Source organism: Anopheles ziemanni, chromosome 2 (assembly GCF_943734765.1).
Source record: "Anopheles ziemanni chromosome 2, idAnoZiCoDA_A2_x.2, whole genome shotgun sequence".
In the NCBI taxonomy this organism is placed as follows: domain Eukaryota; kingdom Metazoa; phylum Arthropoda; class Insecta; order Diptera; family Culicidae; genus Anopheles; species Anopheles ziemanni.
Genome location: NC_080705.1, coordinates 38,731,273 through 38,751,976, shown reverse-complemented (window position 1 = coordinate 38,751,976; position 20,704 = coordinate 38,731,273). Strand labels below are relative to the sequence as shown.

Sequence of the window (20,704 nt, the reverse complement as noted above, 5' to 3'; positions counted from 1 at the left end):
GTAACGCTGTCACTGTGACAGAATATTTTGGAATTGACTCTTTAGTGTTTTGTTTTGTATGTTAGTTTGTTGGTATGTTAGTTCAAGTTGTTCAGTAACTGGTATGTTCTATACACCGGGAGACGCGAAAGGCGCGTTCTGATCATCATTGCGCGGTGCTGATGGTGGTGGAGTCGTGTGATGATGGAGAAATGACTAAATTTCAACGTTAGTTCTGTTTAATGTTCTGTTGACGTTCGGCTCGTTTCATTCGATTCCGGAATCTGAAACGATATTCCCTAAATAATCTGAAGTGAAACAAACAAAGAAATGATAATGGCATACGCAAACAGAAAGAAAACAAAACTTACTAGAAAATGTTCTATTTATTCACAAGGACTCCTAAATAAATAGATGTATAAGGATGTATGTATACAACAGTATTCTGTCCTAAAATTATGTAAATCATGCGTCCTCTAAAAACTAATGTCTGACGGATGAAACAATTTGATCGCCTAGAAAGGGGGTTTTTGTTTACTAACGAGGTAAATCGACACAAAATATTGGCCCAGGTGGATCGGAGAAAAATAAATTTATCTATCCAAAAGCAAAAATAAAATATTTCTTTAAACGTTAACCGTTACTAAACATCACATTTTAGAAATATTTATATTCCATTTTCTACAATGACACCACAGATGTCATGGATGTTCCGTTCCTTGTTTCTCATAAGCGACTCAATGGTGTAGTTTGCTATACACTGTTTTCAGGGCCAATTCGTCGGTATCAAGCTGTTTTTTGTTGGTAGTAGGCAGTCAATTGCACGCGCACGGTTTTTGTTTGGCATCGTTAGGAAACACTTTGGGCTTGTTAAGTTTAACTTTGCCGTTATCGGTAGCAACATTGACGCGACAACAACGCGACCCTTTCTCGTCGCGTCAATGTTGCTACCGATAATGGCAAAGTTAAACTTAACAAGCCCAAAGTGTTTCCTAACGATGCCAAACAAAAGTCGTGCGCGTGCAATTGACTGCCTAATACCAACAAAGAGCAGCTTGATGCCGACGAATTGGCCCTGAAAACAGTGTAATGCAGTCTGTTGCCGTTTCCGGTTCCTCACCCGCGTGCTAATATCAACCGATAGAAAATGAGATTCTTAAAACAATTAAACCCAACTACTTGCCACTTTAATGGGGATTCACCACTACATGCCGTGGAGTGAGGATCAACTGAAACAAAAAACGCCTAACGTCCGATCCGATTTGGCGCCAACTTTTACACAACAAAGCTGAGGTAACAAAAGCTAAAAGGAATACAAACAAAATAAATGAAGCTGGCTAAACTTAATTTAACGATTCACACAGCGGGTGAATCCCTATGAGCAACTCTGCCCTTCTACAAAACAAATTTAGAGCCTAATAATGAAAACCTTGAAATCATTCTCAACACAGATATTCATCCACCAACGGGACGATGATTCGCTTGAGTATCCACAGGACAAACCCGTTTTGCCTACGGACGGAAAGAAAATTAGTTCCTTACTTCATAGATATAGGTTGTGTATGTTGGAAATCTTAAACGCAGTTCGTTACAATAAATGCAATCAACCCAAAATGGCATTGACTTGGTTTGCGTCCAATTTCTACTGATTTGCTCTCTTTTTTTTGGTATATTAAGCATAAGCTTTTATTGGGGGATCGGAGTGCTGTGAAATCAATTCAAAATGCAATCGATGCATGTTTTTATACGTTTTTGCATTCCTGCATTTGAGAAGCGGTGCAGAGCCTTATTATTTTAGTTGTTTTGCCCTTTTTCACTGGAGTACTTTGAAATCAACCGTGCTTCATTTTGTTGATTAATGATGCATCATTGATGATTAAATGCCTCAATAACTACTTTCTAAAGATTGGAAGTCTTTCTTCACAAAAAAAAAAACTTAAAGTAAAGCCTACTCTTTCGAACGTTATTTACATGATGTTTTTTGTTATCTAATCCAGTCATGTTCCCACCATCACCTTTCCACACGCTATCGCTTCCTGTGCGATGCCCTGCCTGCCTACTCCAAAGTATGGATTATGGATTGCAGTACATTTCTCCGGTGCCGATGATAAAAGTGATCAACCCTAGAAACTCTCATTATCGTCCTCCCCGGTGTCGATGGTTTTTAGCACGAGCATATCGAACTCTTTCGGATCGCCGCCGCCACCGCTGGCACTGTTGCGCCGGGACGGGCCCAATCGATTGCGCTGCGGCCGGTGCCGCCGATTGTCGCTGTTCGTGAGCTGCCGACCGTGAGCGGCGCCCTCGGTGCGAAAATCTGGATTGCTTTCCGTTTCGCTTTCGCGCTGATAGAAATTGCCTGCCTCAAAGTCGGCTGCGGTGCACGTGACGGCGGACTCGATCGAGTGGTACGAATCGTTGCGGACGCTCGACCGTCCACCGAAGGGAATGACCACACCACCGCTCCCACTGGGACCGGGGGACGGTCCACCACCGCCACCACCACCGCTGCCAGAGGACTTCAACAGTAGGAAGCTAAAATCGTGCCACTTGTCGTTCAGGTTGGCCAACTTCTGGTTGAAGTTTTGTGCCAGCGATGTGCCGAGGGCCAGCTTTAGCCGACCGGTCGAGCCGGAAGCGTCTGCTCTTCTGCCCCGTCTTCCTCCGTGCTGGTGGCCTGCTGGCCGCTTCGGTGTCGTCGGTGGTGTGATTATGGAAAGCGAGGACGAAGTGGACAGACGGTTCAGCTTCTTGCTCGTGTCGTTGCCGCTGCTGTTCGTGCTGTTGAGCAGATGGGCCGGGTGGCTGCGGGAGCTCGCCGCCAGTAGCAACGGGGAAGCGGACCGCGGAGGCGAAAGAACAGTCGTTTGTTGGTTGAAGAAGGGCGGTCGCTCCACGGTTGAATCGTCCCTGGGTGAATAACCCGACGTACTCGGACCAGGATGGGACGGATAGCAGAGAGTGTAGTGAGGCTGAGAGTGAGAGCTGCCAGAAGGAGTGTCATAGTTGTTGCCGGATGTGTATAGTATACCACCGTCGCCACCAGCTGCTGCGCTGCCATCGACTGCTGGATGTTGTTGCAGCTGTTGCGGTTGCTGCTGCTGCTGCTGGGGCCGGTTTCTTAATCAATCCCGGTAGATGTAGCTGCAGTTCTTGGGGCTCTCTTGCGGGCTGGGGCTGCTGGATGGAGGCGCAGGGCTGGAACTACTGTTGGACATGACTGGGGAAGAACCGGAGCTGGAATGGTGCGGACTGTCGGAACGATGTTGTGTTACTGGAAAGAAAGCAGGCAGGTTTCTAGTTACAGAACGGACGCACTAGTTTTGCCGGACCATCAACGACTTACCCATGCCATGTCGGGGCGGCTGCCTTTTCATACGGCCGAGACTTCTGTTACGAGTGTTTGAATTAAGGACCTATATAAAAATGCTATTTTTTAATTAAACTTTCACGACTCCCGGAGCTGGGTAGGCGGGCGGTGATCAAACGACCAACCGGCCACCGGAAAGGCAATGGATAGTTACCATATTTTGATTGATTAGTCCCTGGCTGGTCTCAGCCGCCCCGTTTCCGTCTCAAAGATACACCTGGAAGAAAATGAAAGCACATGTTTAGCAAATGTAACACGGTATGCAGACAGTGTTCAGTGGATCGCAAACGAAAGGGATAAGGCAGCGCTTTAGGCAAGCAGGAGCAACGGCAGCAGCAACAGCAGCGGCTTTGGGAACATTTGTTGGGCATGTGAGGATTTGTTGTAAATGTATATGCACTCTGCGGGAATGGCGTGATCAAAAGCAAATCGCTTGGACGTTGGCAGTTTGACAGGCATGTTTGAGAGTGACGAACGGACGGATAAAGGAACAAGCACAACACATACACAAGAAACGAATACATCAGAGCCGAATGCAAAACGGCAACCAGAAGATTATAATGCATAACTTGAAAGGGAAGTTTTTGGGAATAACATTCAGGAATTGAGCTATTGAACGACTGATGGATTGAAGAACAGAAGAACAGTTATCAAACATTTAAAAAGAAAGTAAATATTAAAGTTGGCACATGATTCACAATGAAGATTCTTCTTCGAATAAAGTTTATTTTAATTATAGAGACTTTGACCGTAATGGTAATTTATCTAAATCGTTCGAAAGAGTCATCACCTATCAAAAATGAAAAGATAAATTAGCGTTTTGATGCAGTTATATATGTTTTTTAATCGAAAGATAGAAACTACGCTTCAACACGAACCATGTTATGAACCCTAAAATTGCATTTATTAGCTAAAATGATCATGGTATGTGTTCCGTCACATGAAAGGAACTTAACATTTTATTCGGTAAGCTGTGCCACTACAGAAATGTTTCTCATACTGCGACGATATTTTAAAATGATTAAATTATTAATAGTTTATATTTGGTAACGTTGTACGGGAGAGTAAAATGATTATTTTTAAATCTTATTACTCGCTCCTGTAAAAAGGGACTATATAATCCAACGTAAAGCTACGGAATCTAAGGTGAAAGTGTTCATTACGGAGCAACTATAAAAGTACCCCACTGAATGGGCTAGTTTATATTTGGAATATTTTAAGTTAAACAGGTGATATGTCGAACGAACAGGTGCGTTGAAAAAGCAAAAGAATTGAGACAAAGAAATTCATGCGGTCTTGGAATTTTGTTTTCTTTTATAAAGCAATGCTTTTAGCATATATTTTTTCTGATAGATCTATTGGACTCAATCATGTTAACTTACTTTAATTATCATTTAAATATAAACGATCAGTGATACGAGATGAATGATTGAAGCATTACAAAAGGTGAAAACTGCATGAGATGAAATCACAACGTTAAGCAACATAATCGATTACATTGATTCAATGAAATACAAATATGAAAGAAAAGAATAACATCCTCATTTGAGGATCAGTGATAAGGATAAGCAAACAAAGCGCCTTGCAGCCACATTACGATTGTATAACAATTTTATCCGAAAGCATTGGCAATTCAAATAGGCATTCATTTCAATCAACAAAGACAATACATGGGAGGATGATGGAAATATTTGCAGTGACATTGAAAAAAATAACAATTTGAATAAAAACTGTGAAACAAGATCGTTTACATTCTCATTGTCTGTACAACTTCGAAACACGAAACAAGGAAACCATTCGAATATCGGTTCCGATTGGCAACAACTTGACGGGGAAAAATTTTGATTTTACGTGGAACCTACTTTTTTAACACTTCGTGTTGTTGAAAATCCGTCACCGCGACGATAATTATCACCCTGTTGGAAATGACAGCGAAGAGGAAAAGCAGGAAATGGAGGAAAATAGAGAGAGAGAGATAAAGATAGTGAGAGAGAAGAAAGAGAAAAGTTAGGATAAGTTCAGCATCTACGACTGATAGCACGGACGCTTGTGATGTGACTGTGAGTTTCGTGGGGTTTTGTGTATGCTTTTTCTTTTTTATTGAACCGCATCCCTGACACGCGGTTTGGGGGAGGCTTGTGTTACTAGTGGGTGATTAATGTTTCTGATAGAAAAAGGGACAAAGGGCTAAAAAGAGAACCAAAGAGAACGCGAGTAAAAACAAAATTCACCGGAGATCGTAGTATCGACGAGATAGTTGCGCAATTATGACACCGCCAACAGGGTGGTTCCCATTGGCAGGTTAGACAGCTTTATAGCTGAGCACGCGATTTTCAGGATGCAAGCGCGAGCTAGCTGGCGAGCAAGCGAGCGAGCGCAACGTAGGACAATTTACACGATGCTGCTGTGCATCTAGAAACGGTTGCATTGCCATTCCATCCCTTGCCTTGAATTCTTAGTTCAAACCGTTGTAGGAGCATGAAGGGCAGCGCAATGGCTTCCATGATTCCCACTTGATGGGATTCGTCGAGGGATACATTCTTGTGAGGGGACAGGAAGGATGGCTTGTAGTAGTGGTTTATAGTGGTTGTGGTAACGCTACGCAATACTACTTAGGAAACCGGGCATTGTCTACCCCATTAGCCTGGCGGAAAAACCAGCTTCCCTCTCGGCTTACCTGATGCGATCGTAGAGTGCCGAAGTTATCTCGGCCCCGGTAGTTGTCGCGGGCGTTATTGTAGCTATCAGGCTGGAACTGTGCGTGGTTGTGTGAAATGAAGAAAATAAAAATAAGTTAGTTAACACAGCGAAAGCCTTTCTGTAATTATCCTTTACTGCGGTCCCTACCTGGAACAACGTTTCCGAGTTAACGCCATGGTGGTGGCCCATCGGTTTTCTTAGCGTATTCTTTGGCGAATGTTGCATCTTATTCTGACTAGACGGTTGAGGTAACAGTACCGGTTCAGCGTAGGTCACTTCTTCGACCTGTGGAAGCAGCTTCGGTTCGGCTTGTATCCTGCGATGGTGAACGGGATAAAAGGATTAGCATAGCTGGTCCCCAATTTCGGCAGATCGGACGGGGCCGCTCAACGAACCGATTAACGTTCTGACGCTGTTCGAAATACTCGTACTCAGTGTCCGGGTAGGGCAGGTTGTCGTCCTCGTCCTTGTGGCACCGGCGGCCGCAGAAGTAACCGGTGATGAAGCCAACCAGCAGCGCAAAGATGGCCCCCGCCAGCACCGCCATCACGAGCGTTTCCACCGTGTACTGGGCGTTGATCAGGTCAGGCGTTATCTGTGGGCCCTTGTCGTTGTAGTTTTCCGAGTTGAACTGTATCTTGTCTGCCGGCTGATCCCGGAATGGGCGCTGCGGATCGTATTCGAGATCTAAAAGATTACCGAGAGCGACGGGTAAGTCGATTATTCCAATGTTGGCTTTGACTGTTTTTTTCAATACGCGCGGCATTCTGGCGAAATTAGGTGATCCCGATCGATTTTCTCCTGGATATAGTCGAATCAATTATCGACAACAATCGGATAAAATGGGACACAATAACCATTTCCAAGAAATCCCACGCGAAAAGACTCACGGCGCAATCGATACGCAATAAAGGGAGAACAAACAGTAGTGGATAAAAATCTTTACAGCCTCGCAACGGGCGCCGTCCACAGCGCGTGACGGCTGATGGGATCCGGACGGAGGGATTTACAACCTCAATGGCCATTCCCGCCCGGGTTACCCGGTATCGTGCAACCGGCTATCGATATGCCAAGCCCAGGACACACGGATTCGCAGTCGCAGGATAACAACGTTTCAAACCGGAGCTAACACGCCCAACAGTGTGTTCGCGTTAACAAAGGGGTTTAAGCGCCCGTTTCAAGCGTTTTGCAGCCAGACTCCGCTGGGAAAACGCGACCCCGATCGGGGAATCTGAACAATAGCACGACCCCAATCTCTCATCCCATCCAGGACGGGGGAAATCACTAATCCAATTAAGTACACCGTTGACAAGCTCGCCGATTGTTCCCTTTTCTTCCATCGGGGAGGAGATGCACGTACCGCGATATCCTTGCCGCTCGACTGCGTTGGCGTCCTTCGCCATCTTGCCCGATGGGCAGGCCGCATGGTCACCGGTAGCGACGCTCTGGTAGAACACGTTCTCCTCCGACCACCGGGGCGCACCGTGCGACCGGCATTTGCCGACGATTTTGTCCCACGCGCAGTAAGGATCCTGCAGAGCAACACATTCGCTGTTTTGATGAGAGAGAAAGATGGAAAACCAAATTAAAAACAATCATACAAAGCAAAAATCCAACGATAAATGACCAGTCATGTGCTACTGTAGCGTAAATATTCTCTTCCGAAAAGGGATCCGATTGGACTGCGGATATTCATGGCTGCAGTCCTGGCCGAAAATACGATGGCGCTCCCATAACCTGCATCATTGCAAAGGAACCGTTCTTTGCAGATCTTAGACTAGCAGATTTGGCCAGCACTCCGTTCCGAGCATACCTTCTACGTAAAGGTGAACCGAGCTATAATTACCTGCAGCTTGTTATCTTCTCGCTGCTGCAGCGATGTAATTTAATCGCTAGCACCGTCGTATCGGTGACTATAATTAATTTTCCATCATCATAACTTCCGTCCTTCGGCGTGTCTGTAGATTCGGTGGCGGATGAGTGAAGGGATCATCCATCGGGGAGGGCGGTGTCATTTGATGTTGTTTGTTAACCATTGTTTCGTCGGCAACCGCGTTCGTTTCACCGTTTGTTCGATCCGTGGTAACCGGGATTGAGTCCATGCGGCCAACCGTTCATGTTTCCAGGGCGCGATGCATCGTCGAATGGAGAATGTGAATAAGAAAAGGAACAAATTTCCAATCAATTAGTTTATTGCGATAAGTTTCCTGAAACGATTGGTTACTCAGGGGGAGTACGGAATTTATTGAGAATAATATAATTGAATTATATAAAACAAAAACGGGGGGAAAAGACAACTTATTTTTTACTCAAACTTTACCAAACATGTGTGTTTGATTGAAACTATAAAAGGTGGGAAAAAAAGCTTTCCACAGTACATTTTGAAATATTTCGCTGAATCAACGAAGATGTTACTTTTTGTTTTTAACTTCTACCTCTTCAAAAATTAAGTAAACAAATTTATTTCAACCAAGAATAAATGTAAACATAAATAATTTACTAAATTGTAATGCTGATTTATAGACTAACTCTTTTATGCCGAATGTAATGTTAATCAGTTAATTTTTTCTGAAATAGTCGTTTCGTGAAGATATATTAGGTCGCAAATAAATAACGGCCGTTTTTTCTTAAGTTTATTTTTACTCGTGGCATTTTTATTTGTAGAAATTGGGTCAATCAAAGTATTGGCCATTATTATTTATTACTTTCTTCCACCTTTTGGGTAAATCGCGGACTCCTTTTCGGAAAAATGATACGTTTTTCGACGCAATCCAGGTATCCAACCAATTCTGGATCTGTTCATAGGAGGAAATCTGCTGGTCAGCCAATCCATGTGCCATGGGCCGGAACCGGTGAAAATTGGATGGGGCAAGATCTGGTGAATACAGCGGGTGGAGTAAAACATCCCATTTCAGCGATTCCAGATAAGTTTTCACTGGTCACTGATGAGGACGAGCGTTGTCGTGCAGGAGAATGGCCTTGCCTCTCCGCATAGTGTGGTCATCTAAACGCAGCCAGACGCTTAGAAATAGCTTGGCGGGTAACTGTTAACTCTGAACTAAGCCCTTCTTGTGTTTGGATTGCATCCTCGTCGATTAATGCCACCAATTGATCGTTGCTGAAGCTTGGCGATCTTCTTTGACGCGCACAGTCGTTGACATCGAAATCGCCTTTTTTAAAGCACCCAAACCAACCACGCCACGTAGTTTTACTGAGAGTATCGTCTCCGTAAACTTGTTGAAGCTCCCGAAACGCTGCAACAGCTGTTTTCTTCGAATTGAAGAAGAAAAGAAGAATTTCCATTCGGCTCAAAATTCGACATTTCCCAGATAATATAACTATATTACGCAACAATGAAATCGCCAATCTGACGATACAGTTTGTTTACTATATGTCTAAGCTAAAGTTATGACGATTCAGAAGCGTCAAAATCGCACCACAGTCCACATTCACATAATATGAGAATGATAAGTGCAAATTTTACAGAGAAAACTCTCAGTTTGAGCAAGTCTTTTCCTTGTGCTGAAGCATAATTGATTAATTTTTTTATCAACATCACAACATACAATATTTAATTTATTTAATAACTAATAACAAATTGTTATCAACTCCGTCTTTAAGAACAAGTATCGTGCATTAGGTAACCAGATTCTAGTAGATGTATCCTTTTCACAAATAATCTGAACATTTTTTACATTCATACCTTAACAACTTAGGCATATACATTTTAGTTTTCTATTTGCCCATCATTTTAGTAGATGCATAAACATCTCTCTCAATAAATACTTTGTTATGAACACATCTTTCACATGACGATAAAATAGCTGTTAAATTTGTTGATTTTCATCTAATGAGAGGTTTATTTTCTTTTCGTTTAGTTTCACTCGGTTTTATGAACTTGATTTATGTTTGCAAAGGAAGTTTTTCATAAAAAAAAACTTGTCTAATGAATGTCTCATAATGACATGCGGTGTGTACACGCAGTCCACGCGTTCACGTTCGACAAGACGTAATACTTCACGTATAGCGAAGAAAAACGAAAATGCAGGTATGCGTACCGTCCCGTGTTTAGCTTCGCAACTTCGCTCCAATTACTACCTAATTATGAGTTCGTTTATATGATGTTGGCCTACCTTCCCCTCACCAATAAGATGGCCCACCCAGACCCTTTGCTTGCCATTGACATTCGATGTGCTTACGCTGAAGAAAAGTGCTGCTAATGGTACGGCGGGTAGGGTGTGTTTGAACGGTCCCAAAAAGTTGTCCCGCTGTATTTCATTCCGCATTCCCGCAGCATGTTTCTTGCCCGGCGACGTTCCATCGTCATGGGAAAAACATAGCGCATAACTACTGGTTCCGTTGGCCCCCCCAAACGGCAGACTGGGACCGGATCCCACGTTTTGCCGACGCCTGCAGTTGAAGTAACTTCTCGGAACATCCGCAGAAACTCTCCAAAGGAGTGCAAAGGAGCAAAGAGATGAAGAAGCAAAAAAAAAGAAACACAGAACATCGAAGATCTGCTGCTTTCTCGGCAAACATCAATTAAATTATAAACTAAAGTTTTGTTTGACCATCCGACAATTACTTTCCATCGTCGGTGCAGCGAGGCCACATGGCGGGGTGAGACCTGCCGAGAGCTGGTTAAGACGTAAGATGAGCAGATACTACTGTCTGCTGATGCAACCGATTAAACCGCTTAGCTTTGGCCGATGCTGAAGCCCTCGTAGCGCACTTTAACACCACATTTTAGCAAGAAGCATGAAGTGCACACAGGAAATGGGTATTAATTTTTCTGCTGGTGAATTTTTTTCAAACCTTTTCCTCCAACAACGGACTTTACGGACGAAAAGGAATGAAACGGAAAGAATTTCTTTAAGTTCCTAGCGTAAAATTCATACAGAATAAGGATTTCCAATATTTTTTCTTCTTGATCTACGAAGTGCCTGGAATCTCTTTAAGCATCACAGCTTTAAATAATCAACCGGAAAAACAAGAACGAGCCCGAACTCTCATAGTTTAAGGCTACACAAAGTGGAATAAAAAGAGTCTTGTTAAAAAAAAAGAAAAACGCAAACCCTCCTCACCGGATAAACCACAAATGGGCTGCACCGGGCAAAGGAAATCGATAAACCGAAACCGGCAGCATCCGGCACCGGTAGCGGAACATGCCAGAAAGCAGGCCATCACCAGCAATGAATTTTTTTTTTGCTCTTTTTCCATAGCAATCAACGGCAATGAGCGAAAAATTTGCTCCTCTTCTGCAAATGCTCATGTGTGCCAAAAAGGACGCCAAACGGTGGAACAAACACTGAAGAAACGAGGAAGGATACTGGTGGAACAGTGCGCGTTCGGTTTCCATTCGATTTGTCACTGCAGCATCGTTACCGGACGTCATTGCGTCACTGTCAATCGGGGTGGGCATCTGCGTGACGGACGGGCGAGTTTGGAAGTTGGACGTCGGAGAGACGTGTCATTAGAAGATCCGACTTGAAAAAGTGCCAGAAAGGGGATGAGGCCGGAGAGGCAGTGTGCAAGAGGGAGGGACGAAAATAGAGCACCCGAGGGATCGATAAGGGCGCAGGGGCGGAAAATTGCTGCCCTATCGACTCGATCGTTTTTGCCTTTGGTGGAAACATTAGAAATCTCTCTGTTTCTTTCCCATTTCGAGCTTCTTCTTCGCTTTGGTTCTTGGTTGACCGTGCCTTGGTGAGTGTTAAACTAATTCGTTCGTCTCTCCCATGCCAACTTGCATCTTTCTGTGACTCGATTTCCCAACTTGCTGCCGCCAAAATCATCTCATGCTGCTCGTCGGGCTCTTGCCGGAACAATTTGCGCCTCCGTCGGCAGCAAGAATAGCCCACCTAGCCCCGATCAATCGATCGATCGGTTGTTTCTCGATTTAATAAAACCTTCTACTCCCAAGCGGGTGAGAGGGTTAACGCGGGAGGAGAGGCAGCAAGACAAAGAGAGAGTATAAAAACGAACACTTTAAACGATGGGCCCAAAACGCAAAAAAGAAAGCACATAATATTTCTCATCATGCTACACCCTTTAAAACTGGCAGTGGCCCGTTTGGATCGGAACAATTTCCCATCGGGGCCACCCGGTGAACCGTGTGCTTCCGGTCTCGGGCCGGGACCGAAGCCAGACGATGGCCCAGAACGAAACGACAACGATAATCATCTCACGCTCAAATGATTCTGCGTCAATCCTTGGCCAAATCGGGTGCACAGTGGATCGAAGGGGGACAATGAAGGAGGACACGAAGCGAGCCAAAACATGGCGGCACTTTTGAAACATTCTGAAAACTGAACTGAACTAAAGTTGATAACTCATTCATTCGGTTCAGCTCTACAATAAATTATTTATAGATTCCCGGGAAAGGTTTACTAAAAGTTTGATCCGGACTATTCCAGATATTTCTAAGAAGTTTAGCTATAGAAATTGTTATCCAAAAACACCTAGGATTTGATAGTTTTTTTTTTTAATTGATACCTAAATCATGTAATTTTCCCATTCGGCAAAAATATAAGGCGTAATAGAGTTGTAAAACTGGTGAGAACTGTTGCTGTTGAACTAAAATATACATGGCAGAACAATTTTTAAATGCCTCACTAAAAGTTTGATCAACATATACCATCTTCGACTAGCAGCACTTATGGTGCTAATCCTTTTTTACGTTTTAGGTAAAAGTACCATCAGAGACATTCTATAAACCATCAGCCATGATTAAAACACGGTATTAAGGCCGGTATAAACGATAGTAACTTTCACTTGCTGTTAACTGTCAAGTCATTTATTCATCCTAATCCTATAGAATGGCAAAAGTTTTCTTTATTAGTATTTGCTGGAAATTATGTCTCCTGAAAAGGATGTTTTTAACCCCTTCACTGTTTTGCTCGATCCTGTCTCGGGCAAGCGGATGAAATTTATACTGCTTTCCCCGGGCAGTTTTTTGTCGCTCGTTTTATTTCTACTTTCGTTGCGCGTCGTTTATTTCGAGTGTACCTGCTTCGAAAAGACGTTCTTACGTGTTTATAAACTTTTATTCATATTGCTTATTGTTTGACACAAATCGACGCAATTGAACTATTTTTTGCTTATTACATGAAGATTATTGCTGATCATTATCATAAATAAAACATATGTTGACTGACCATCATTTAAACAACAAAATCCCAAAAGTTTTAGGAAAATATGTGCGTTTTTTTAGTTTTAGACCAAAACCTATACAAAAATGTAAAAAAAACAGTGTGACAATTTTTTGAGCCATTTTCTCAACTTGGCAAGACTGTGAAGGGGTTAATATTCTCTTTTTACCTTAAAAAATCAAAAGGTTGACACGACGTTTAAAATACCCAATTTCAATTATGGAGTATCCATCTCCATCTTTAGTCCTTAACACATGAAATTATACAAAATTCATGGACAAATTGTACTATCAAAGCTCGTTCTATGTGAGACTCACTGTGGAGTTGATGAATCAGAGCGTATAAACACCGTAGAACATAGAGCGACAAATGAGGATATGGACCGGGCCGGGTGACGTTAACGCTAATATCGGCACCGCTGATTACGATGACGACCATGATAATGACGATGATGATGATTTTCCCGGTGTTCTGAAATAGCCTTTACGCCCAAAAGTTCTCGCTGGACCGTTTTGGTGGAATTTCCCCGGAAACAATTTTCCGATCTGACCTCGTTCTCTCTCTCGCTCCTTCGTAGTGGTACACAGTGTCCCGGTGAACTCCGGCACACCACTTCAAATCCTTTCCCTTTGTACTCCTACCGATGGACGGTGAGTCCAGGTTTGTAGAGCAAATGTTCCATTCGAAATGAAACAAAACGGACTCATGTGTGTGCGAGCGTGTTGTGGGTGAAGCTGCGGTAGGATCACATTTGGCCATTGTGTGCCTGCTTGGCACAAAGACCATCCGCCCGTGGCGGACGATTCCCGTTGCTTAAGGGATGTTGCGTTTCAGCGGTTCAAAACTGAAATTGTTCATCGTTTGACGGCGTTCCGCCTGAGTTTGCCCACAACCCACCAACGCTGCTGCTAGCTGCCTGTGTTTGGTTCCGTTTGTTTGGTTCTGGGGCAGCATTTTGTTCACCCCGGTCCACGGGCGAACAACTGCGGGATTCGATTGGACACACACACACACGTATACTCAAATCGAATTACCCGTGTGTGCGGCCGGCGAGACAAAGCGAGCTTTGAGCGCAAAACAAAATGATGATGACGACAAAAAAAAGGGGGGAGCACAAACATAAACGGGAAACTCATCGGTCTAGTTCACAAACTCCGCACAGTCCACCCCAAAAGTCCTCGAAACGTGGTGGCTCCACCTCGGGCTATGCAAGCGTCCGGGAGTGCTAGAGTATTTATTCTACTGTATTCTTCCGACCGATCGGATTTAACGTTCCCGAGCCCCGACCGGGACCGGGAGTGCGGGCAAAAGGTTAGCACGGCGTGCAAATTTCAATCCGAAAGAGCACACAGGGAAAACAATTCGCAACCGGTGCTGCCACCGGTTTCGGGCTCTCGACACAGCTCTCGGCCGCTACCGGTTCCGGGAGCAAAATAGATTGGAAAAATGCAAATAGGTTCCGGTAGGGATCGTCTGTCCGGTGCCGACGCCATACCGTTCCTCCGAGTCGCTCCGAACAGCTCCCCGGGATCTGCGACGGGCGTAAGGATTTCCGATGGTTCACAAAACGCCATCCCTTTCAACGATGATGATCCATTTTTCCGACTGAGCCCCAAACTGGCCCTCGTTTTCACACGCTGCCACAACAGATCAAACAGACGTCGGGTTGGAGGATAGAGGTTCCGTTCTTTTTTCATCCGCTCAGCACTCTCAGTAGGTTTGACCGACGAGGAAAGGACGAAACAAAGGTGGGGGAAGGTATGTAAAGCAGGTACCCAAAAAATGGAGAAACTGTTTGTTCATTTTCTGCTGCAAGTGAGAAAAGCAAATCCTTACCGTATTGTGTGGTGCGAACAATTTCCAGCGTCCGTATCGGTTCGTTCGTTTGAAGTGCATCTATTTCCTCGATGACCACCGACGTAACCTTCTTGTTGGAGTCGGCCGACTCGGCATTAACCGTTTTGAGGATTTTACCATGATCTGCGAGGGAGGGGAGAAGAGAGAGAGAGAGAAAAGAGCAAACAAGTCGTTAGAGTAATTTTCTTAAAACACACACACACACACACACACATACTACTGTCGGGTGGAAGAAAAAGAAGTTAGATACAATTCGCACGCACAAATAATTCTGTGTTGATGAACGAAACGAAACTCGAATGAGAAAAGAAGTATCGATCCTAACGCTTGCAAGACCTTCAGCTTTAGCACAATGTCCAAAATCGCCCTTGTAGGCACAATGTTATTAACAATTAACATTTTCTTATGTATAAATAAAATTTTGGAAGTTATAAACTACTACTCAAGTTAATATGACAGGAAACCCAACATGTTCAACACAATAAGAATAATACTTAATATAAGCATCGGTGGGTTAAAAACCTGATCGTCCTTTACTGTAAACATTTCAATATGAGACCAGTTTGCTTACCTGTTCCAACGAAAACGACGTCGTACGTTTTCCCTCCGGGTGTTTTTATCTGCGGATCGACAGCAATGGCCGTGAAGCGGTACCTAGAACGTCCCAAAGAGAGCATCAAACAGATGATTAGTGATCAAATAGGTTGAGGCTAAAACTATACCCCTCCCCCATCCGCAAATGAACATCCATACGATTGATAATTAGTTTAGCAACGTGCTAAACGATCTCCGTCGTATTTTGTTTTCTTGCCCGACCGTCCTTATCACAACCTGAGCGCAGCACGAGCGGGTGGGCAAAGTGAGTTCAACAGTTCCTTTTTGAAAGTACTCACACAAACACACACACACACACACTCGCATATGTGGTTTTCGGGTTCAGGGTTGTGTTTCCGTTTCTACGCTACGCTAACGCTTTCCGGAGTTTCACTTCGAAGCTTAATAGATCTAAATGGGGGGTAACGTTCGTTCGGCATCCTCCCCCCCCCCTCCCCCCCCTTACTTACATCGTGCTAACGCGCGTCAAGATCGGTGAGCCGAAAAATGCGGGCACGGTCTCGTCCATCAGTGAGTGCGTCTTTTTGAAGTTGAGCGTCAGGTCTGGCAGCGTCCGGGAGTCGTTGTGGCACGAGCCGGGCCGAGGATCCGGTACCTAGAACGAGCAAACACAGGTATGAGAGTATATCAGTCAGTCCGATCGGATGCAGTTTTGCCCGGGAAGGTCGCAGCGGTCAGCATGGCCCCGCTTGCCTCTCGAAACTATTTCGCCGAATAGATGGTATAAATATGTACCACGACATTCCCCCTCCGTGCGAGCACACTACACAGTGAGCGTACCGGTGAAACCGAACCCACCGGCTGGGAAAACCTCCACGTGGACTAGGACGTTTGGTTTTATTTTAATTAGTGGGATAAGCACACGTTTGGCACTAATTAGTTATCCGAGGCCGGCGCTGAGCGTGCGAGCTGGCGGCAGCTTTTCCACCGATGCTGCCGATGCAGTCCCAGGCACGAGAATGCGGGATTTACATTACGTCGCTTTGATCCAATTAGTGGTGAAATTTCGCCTCTTATCTATGCGGGATGATGTGTGTATATGGGTGTGCGTGAGGCGAGACCTAAATATTCAGCCCGCGTCCTGCCCTATGAGCTGTGGCCAGTTTTTTTCTATCACCTCAGATTGTGCATTTTCCATCCGGTGAAATTGCTAGTTACTTTTCCCGTACTAATAAGATTACTATTGATGGCAATTACCATCGGCGAGTAGCGAAGCAATCCGTGGGCAGCTGATATTGAATTTGGAAAATAATATTTCCGTGGGCGTGACAATACATTTGAAGGGGCTCATTAGTGAGGCCCCTTCGACGGGATTCAGCTCAAACAGTTTGTTTCTTTTTTATTAGAACTCGTACGCATGATCAGAAGCAAACCAAATATTTCAAAAATAGGATCTTTTGCGATGATTTATGATTCACTTAAGGTAAATTCACTTTTTTTATTCTTTATCTTTCCCAGCAGCCGGCATACTTACGTTCAGTGGGTTCACTGGCAGCCAGTTCGAATTTAATCCACTTTGCTCTTTAAAGTTTCCTTCGAACGTGTCCGAAATATCCTGAAAAATAGAAGAAAAGAGTAAATGAAAATATACATGGACATATTTTTAAATATTATGTAAATTCGCTACATTAACGTGGAGAAGAGTATATATAAACAAAAAGAGTTGAATGATCAAAATAGGAACTTAACCTGGAAAGTCATTTTTCGATGGCTTTTTTCTATCCAGTTTTGGTTAATTCATAAACAGGAGTAACACATTTCCATTTCACCTGCAGTGCGTGCGGCTCACAGGCAAGGTGGCGATGGTGATGGTGATAATGGTGATTACATTAAAAATACCCTCATAAAGAGCATTTTTCACAACCACGGACGGGAAAAAAATGAACACGTTTTCCACGCATCTGGATGGGAAAAGGAAATGGGTCATCCGGGTTACAAAAGGGATGGGGGGGAGGGGGGAGGGGGGGTCGGGTAAAGTGTGGTTTATGGTGTTTCGAGGAAGTCATTTCTGGCCGCTCGTGGATGTAATGGTATTAATTTTGTTTCCACGAATTGAAATTCGTTCCCGTGCGCAAGAGGGAGGAAAAAGTCCCCATCAATTTTCTCTTTCGGTACGCGCGAAATGTAAAAAAAGCAAAAAAAAAGGCGAAGAAATACAAAAACTGGGTACTAAATGATTTCTTACTAAATAATTAAGTATAACTAAGGATCGGACGTACGTTCGGGAAAAATATTTAGCATGGTTATTAACCAGTACAGTTGAAGGAAGGAGCACTAGCTAGCTGAATGTTTTGTGACTTTGATGTTGGGAACCTTCTATTCTTTTATTTTTAATTTGTTGCCTAGCCACAAAACCCTTTTTTCACTCGCACTACGTAAAACCAGTAAAAACAAAATAATTGACTTAAGTTATGCTTCGACATGGGAACTTAGAGAAGTATTCAATTGAAACCTAAGCGTAATTAGCGTGCCAACTTAAAAGGAAAACTTTTCCCTTGTGCGAACAAAGTTCAACTCCAATTAGCGCCCGGGTGTAAATTAATTTGTTCACACAGTCCGCGTCCGTGTACGCGGCAGAGCCTTTAGGGTTCGGGTTTTGCGATAGGAAAGGGATTAAAAATTCACCAAGCCGATTGGGCGGTCCGGGGAGAACCTTGTCGTCTTTAAATGATGCCAGCGCAACACCCTTAAATCAGACGTTGCGGAAAAAGCGCGAGCAAAAGATATTCGTAATTAAGAGCTGTCAAGTGTTTTGCGGGAAAAGTACTTCTAGTTTACGAAATCAATCGATGCCAGGCAAAGAAAGGGCTCGAACCGAAACTGGCCTACGATAAAGATCCCGAAACCACGACCACCTGGCCGGCATGCTGACAGTCAGGTTGTCTTCAGGAAATTGTCTTCCCTTTTTTACACCGGCTCCAGCGTCAAACACACTCGAACCAACGAGAAGGCCGGCTCGGCAGGAAGATTTTGTGAAATGAAATTTTAAATCCCGTCCATCAATCGTCTAACGAGCGACAGGTCATTAGTGAGCGGTTTTTTCCACGAAACGCTCCCCGATCCGCTGGAGCGGGGGCCGGCTTCCGGAAATCAGCGTAATAAAAGCGAAACGACTTTTACCATTAACTCACTTGGCGCCCGATCGAAATCAATCATCTTCCTGCCGTTCGAACCGGTGGCGCGGTTTTTCCTGCGGGTCACTCATTTAATTTTATTTTTATTATTCAAAGCATTCACCCACTCAGTTGGGTGCTTTTTTTTTGCGCACAGGGCGGATCGTGGGGGGAAACGCAATATAGAAAAGTAGCGACGGTTCAGTTTGACAGTAGGGCGCGATAATGATGATTGAAGCTGTGCCCTGGTAGGGCTGGGATTATACTTTTCACGAGTGCCTGCGAGCGGTGGGGGCAGCTTGCAGACGGGGAATAAACAATATGGCCCGTGATCAATGTACCTTCAATCATTAATTTGCGTAATTAGTTGATTCCTCTCAGCGGGCTCTTACAATATTGTTCAGCCGAAATTGTAAATGGATGTTCAATGTAGAAGCATCCGACAAGAGACCATATTTTAAACAATTGTTTTATCTTGTCGAAATATTTTTATAGATATAAACAAAATATCAAATTCCATATCCAAATTTCATCATAATAGATTATTGAATGACTACTTTATTGCAAACACTCTTAGTTGAAATTGTGTTTCATTAAAATATACGGTCGTGAAAAGTGTTTCAAGACCTCTTGAGACCGATTAGAAACAACAATACAGTTATGTGTGATAGTTCATAGCGCATGCATGGAAATAAATATTGCCATACTGCATCATCCTTTAGCTCATCCGGCAATAACTAGCGGGTTTAGCTTTACAAATTGGTAAATGCGAAATTACCCTTTCCAGAGAAAGAGAAACGCTTCGCATATTCTAAAATTCCCCGAGAACAACTGCATCGTTCGTAAAGCATGCGGTTTTGGAGGTTGCTCCATAACTAAAACGGTGCAGATCAATAGTGGTCGGACGTTTCGACCGTGTCTGGGCAGCGAGCGTAGCAATGTTAATGGAATTACCGGCAGAAAACTAGCATCGCAAGCAAATTCCCAAATGCCACACCGGGCAGCAGTCGAAACCGAAGGTAAACCTTCTCCGAAGCAGATGCATATGTTTCATTATCTCGCCCCCGTTTCTGAGTTAGCCGTGGGTTAGGATGCATGCAAACCCTGAACTCTAGGGAGGGGAAATTAAATGAATGAAATGAAAATTGCATTTTACAAATTGTTACCGATGCCCCGTCCGTACGGTACCGTCGAGTGCTTTCAAGAGAAAGCTTCTCAGCACCGGAGCGAGTTCCAGGAAATTCATATTTTTCTATCAAAAACCCCGTAATCGATGCAGCCACGTGTTTACACTTAGCCCGGCCACGAAAGCGGTTTTACGTCCCAACAGGTTGGGAGGTTTACGGCAGCAAGTAACGAACTAGCAGGCAACTCGAATCCATCCAGTTCCGTTCGACGAAAAACGACGGGAAAATTCAGCACGCGGGTAAAGAAAACACAACCAAAATAGCTTCTCCATCATTTTACCATCGCTGATGCATTTATCGTACCTGAAGGGAAAAAGCACAAATTGCCGAGCCGGCGATTGCGTTCGGCGCGGTGGAAAACACTCCGTAGATCAGCTTGGAGTTGGCATGGCCGTACCTGCCCTCGACTAGATTGCTGGTGGACTCTGTAACGAGGGAGAAAATAGGTAGGATATTTTAACAATTCAGATGCTATCTGGAACGTCTTCAATTAAATCATAAGAGATATGATTTTATGTGTAGAAATGTAAAACAGATGAATGATGTTTGGGTAAATATTTCTAAAACTAATAACAAAATCACCTACGATTATTGTTTTGAAAAGAAACATACATTTGTTCGTACGGTTTCAGATAATCAATATAATTAGTAGAAAAATATTTAATTTCTATTTTGCCTTTTTTGATGCGCTACCGATATAACGACACGAAAGGGTAGAAAATATTTAAAACA

At 43.9% G+C, this 20,704-nt stretch overlaps 1 protein-coding gene across 1 annotated transcript in view; it reads right to left on the bottom strand.

The window, feature by feature from the left end:
• Positions 1-2,982: 2,982 nt before the first annotated feature.
• LOC131288554 (semaphorin-1A) overlaps positions 2,983-20,704 on the bottom strand; it is a 157,261-nt gene continuing 139,539 nt past the window's right edge. The window contains exons 8-20 of the mRNA XM_058317701.1: positions 20,276-20,397; positions 17,147-17,227; positions 16,122-16,267; positions 15,629-15,711; positions 15,037-15,180; positions 7,896-8,007; positions 7,410-7,600; positions 6,433-6,736; positions 6,197-6,365; positions 6,027-6,104; positions 5,212-5,265; positions 3,326-3,395; positions 2,983-3,253 (exon numbers count right to left, since the gene is read on the bottom strand). Coding sequence (XP_058173684.1) covers positions 3,105-3,253; positions 3,326-3,395; positions 5,212-5,265; positions 6,027-6,104; positions 6,197-6,365; positions 6,433-6,736; positions 7,410-7,600; positions 7,896-8,007; positions 15,037-15,180; positions 15,629-15,711; positions 16,122-16,267; positions 17,147-17,227; positions 20,276-20,397 — 1,703 coding nt within the window. The 3' untranslated portion in view covers positions 2,983-3,104. The remainder of the gene's footprint in view (positions 3,254-3,325; positions 3,396-5,211; positions 5,266-6,026; positions 6,105-6,196; positions 6,366-6,432; positions 6,737-7,409; positions 7,601-7,895; positions 8,008-15,036; positions 15,181-15,628; positions 15,712-16,121; positions 16,268-17,146; positions 17,228-20,275; positions 20,398-20,704) is intronic.